The following is a 2203-nucleotide window of genomic DNA, read 5'->3' as shown; positions in this document are numbered from 1 at the left end:
TGAGTTCTGCACACGCTCACGTGCACAGAGGCACTTGCCGCAACCTCACACTGCTGTCAACGGGAGCGAGCATAGGCAAAATGGCTTGCGCTGTCTGCCTCAATCTGAATCCCTTGCAAATGCAGTATATGCCCTTCCACTGTTGTCATGTAGGGGGTGGTGGAACACATACGGGTTCCTAGAAGATGTGAATACAGGTTCTGCCGGATGGTCTGAGACACGCGGCATTGCGCACGCCACTGCCCATCGTACGCTCTGTCCTCAAAACCCGTGTGACCTAACTACCCAAAAAGGTAGGGCGATCATTGGCATCGAACAATGCACTACGGGTTCCTTCTGTGGCGATGCCTGCTTCCATGAACTGCGTGGCTAGGCTGTGCCCACATGCACGGACGCGCACACACAAACAGACAGCCAAACAAACGCAAAAACACATACATTCAAATCAGCATTGCGGTCCCAATGCATTCTGCCTATCCAGTGAACACGCGGAGAGCGCTGCCGTGATGTGTCAGCTCCTGCAAATCCGAACATAGCTCTTCGGACAAGTGCACACCTCACTCTTACCCTCCCACAGGCTACGCACCACCGGTGCGCGCCATACCGTAACAGGCTTCCGCCGCTGCAGGTTCGGGAGGCGCTTCGTCAAACGCGACTATCGGGCTTGTGCGGACTTTCCAGGGAACAGGAGTGCCTACAGAGACTGTAAAAGTATGGCGTTGCGTTCTGGGATAATGCTGGTGCCTGCGCTCACAAGGGCGCAATAGCTCGCCATCGAGAATTGTGTCGCCATTCACCAAATGCGTGGACGCGCACGTGTGCTCGTCAGCACCGCGTGTGTCCTCTACCCTCTCCCACGGACCCCTATTAGGGCACCCAACCTCATCCTATCCGAGGAGTCGTTTGCATCCACGCCAGGTGAAAATAAAAACCGGTATTTGCATATCGGCTACACATATAAGGCATCGTTGCTACGAAGGCAAAGGTGTCGAGCTTGCACGCACCAACTGGTAGCCGAGGTAAGTACGCTAGCGCCGTACGCATACCTTCCACAGTAGCACGTGCTGCAGATTTAGAATACTGTATCAAAATGGCTTGTGCATGCAAAAATTCACTGCGCCGTCAGTCTCAACGTCACCGCCCACAACACGTGTAATCGCCACATCCAACCCCGTTGCCTGCAATGTTACCTACGCAAACTGTCCAATAAACCACATGGCAATTCAGAAAGGCTGTCGTCGTGGCACCTGAGCCTTGTCTGCAAAGGACGGTGACACGGACAGACCAATATGGCATCAAGACGGCAGAAGATCATACGTTCTGCTCCAAACGGAAATGGCACATGGCGTGGTCTACACCATACGTCATATTGTCCAGCCAACCTGCATCTCACGAAGGTTCCTGCTATTTCCAAGCATCCGAATTCGCAGTTCTGTCGTCCGAAAGGATTCCCGACATTCACTAAACTTCGGTGAAGTATACTGCACCATTTGTCCGTCCGTTGCGCTCGCCACCCAGTGGTCGATTTCCTGCAGACATACGAACACAGACGATGCACTTTGAACGTCGCATGGGCGCCCAGCGACAGACCTTGAACTGGATGACGTTGTCTGCATGTGTTGGCGAGGAATACATTTGAAACCTACAGATTAGCCTAAGGTGTTGAAGCAACGTCACAGGAGAAGAACTGGCTTACGAAATTACAAGGCCCGCGATTTATAGTCCCTCAGCACCTTATGAAATACCAGTTCAACCGACGCTGAGCACAGTTCAGGCCTTTAGTGGGGCTCCGGTAAGACGCCCGACCAGTCATCTGCTTTGTTCAGAGCGACTCTTGGTGGCACCGCCCCAGCGTGCATCGCAAACGACGCGCACAGTCCGGTTGCGCAAGAAACAACCAGTTCTGCTCGTCTGCCGCACTCGCGAGAAAGCACTCCAACTTAAAGGCGTTCTCTATCAAAGTCCTTGAAATCCTTTATACAGTAATTTCTCGCGTTCGATGGCGCTCCAAGCACTGTTACGTATTTTCTTGTGACAGCGGCAAGGTGGATGCAGACTGATGCACGAGCATCTTAGCTTGTGTTGGCACGAATTTGCGAAAGACAATACTGCGTGTCATGCAACCGAGCTACTACCCCTGATTATTTCGATGCAACCATGTACATATATATATATATACATATATATATATATATATATATAG

At 51.8% G+C, this 2203-nt stretch overlaps 1 protein-coding gene across 1 annotated transcript; it reads right to left on the bottom strand.

Annotated features, from left to right (window-relative positions):
- Positions 1–1085: 1085 nt before the first annotated feature.
- Positions 1086–1635, bottom strand: EMH_0092330 (uncharacterized protein; the record flags this gene model as incomplete). The annotated part of the gene is made up of 3 exons (XM_038023067.1): positions 1086–1178; positions 1383–1529; positions 1591–1635. The coding sequence occupies 3 exons, from the start codon at positions 1633–1635 to the stop codon at positions 1086–1088; spliced, it is 285 nt and encodes a 94-aa protein (XP_037878921.1).
- Positions 1636–2203: the final 568 nt, after the last annotated feature.

This window comes from Eimeria mitis, genomic scaffold (assembly GCF_000499745.2).
Source record: "Eimeria mitis Houghton genomic scaffold, Emh_scaff7677, whole genome shotgun sequence".
NCBI lineage: Eukaryota > Apicomplexa > Conoidasida > Eucoccidiorida > Eimeriidae > Eimeria > Eimeria mitis.
This window is presented reverse-complemented; position numbering and strand designations above follow the sequence as displayed.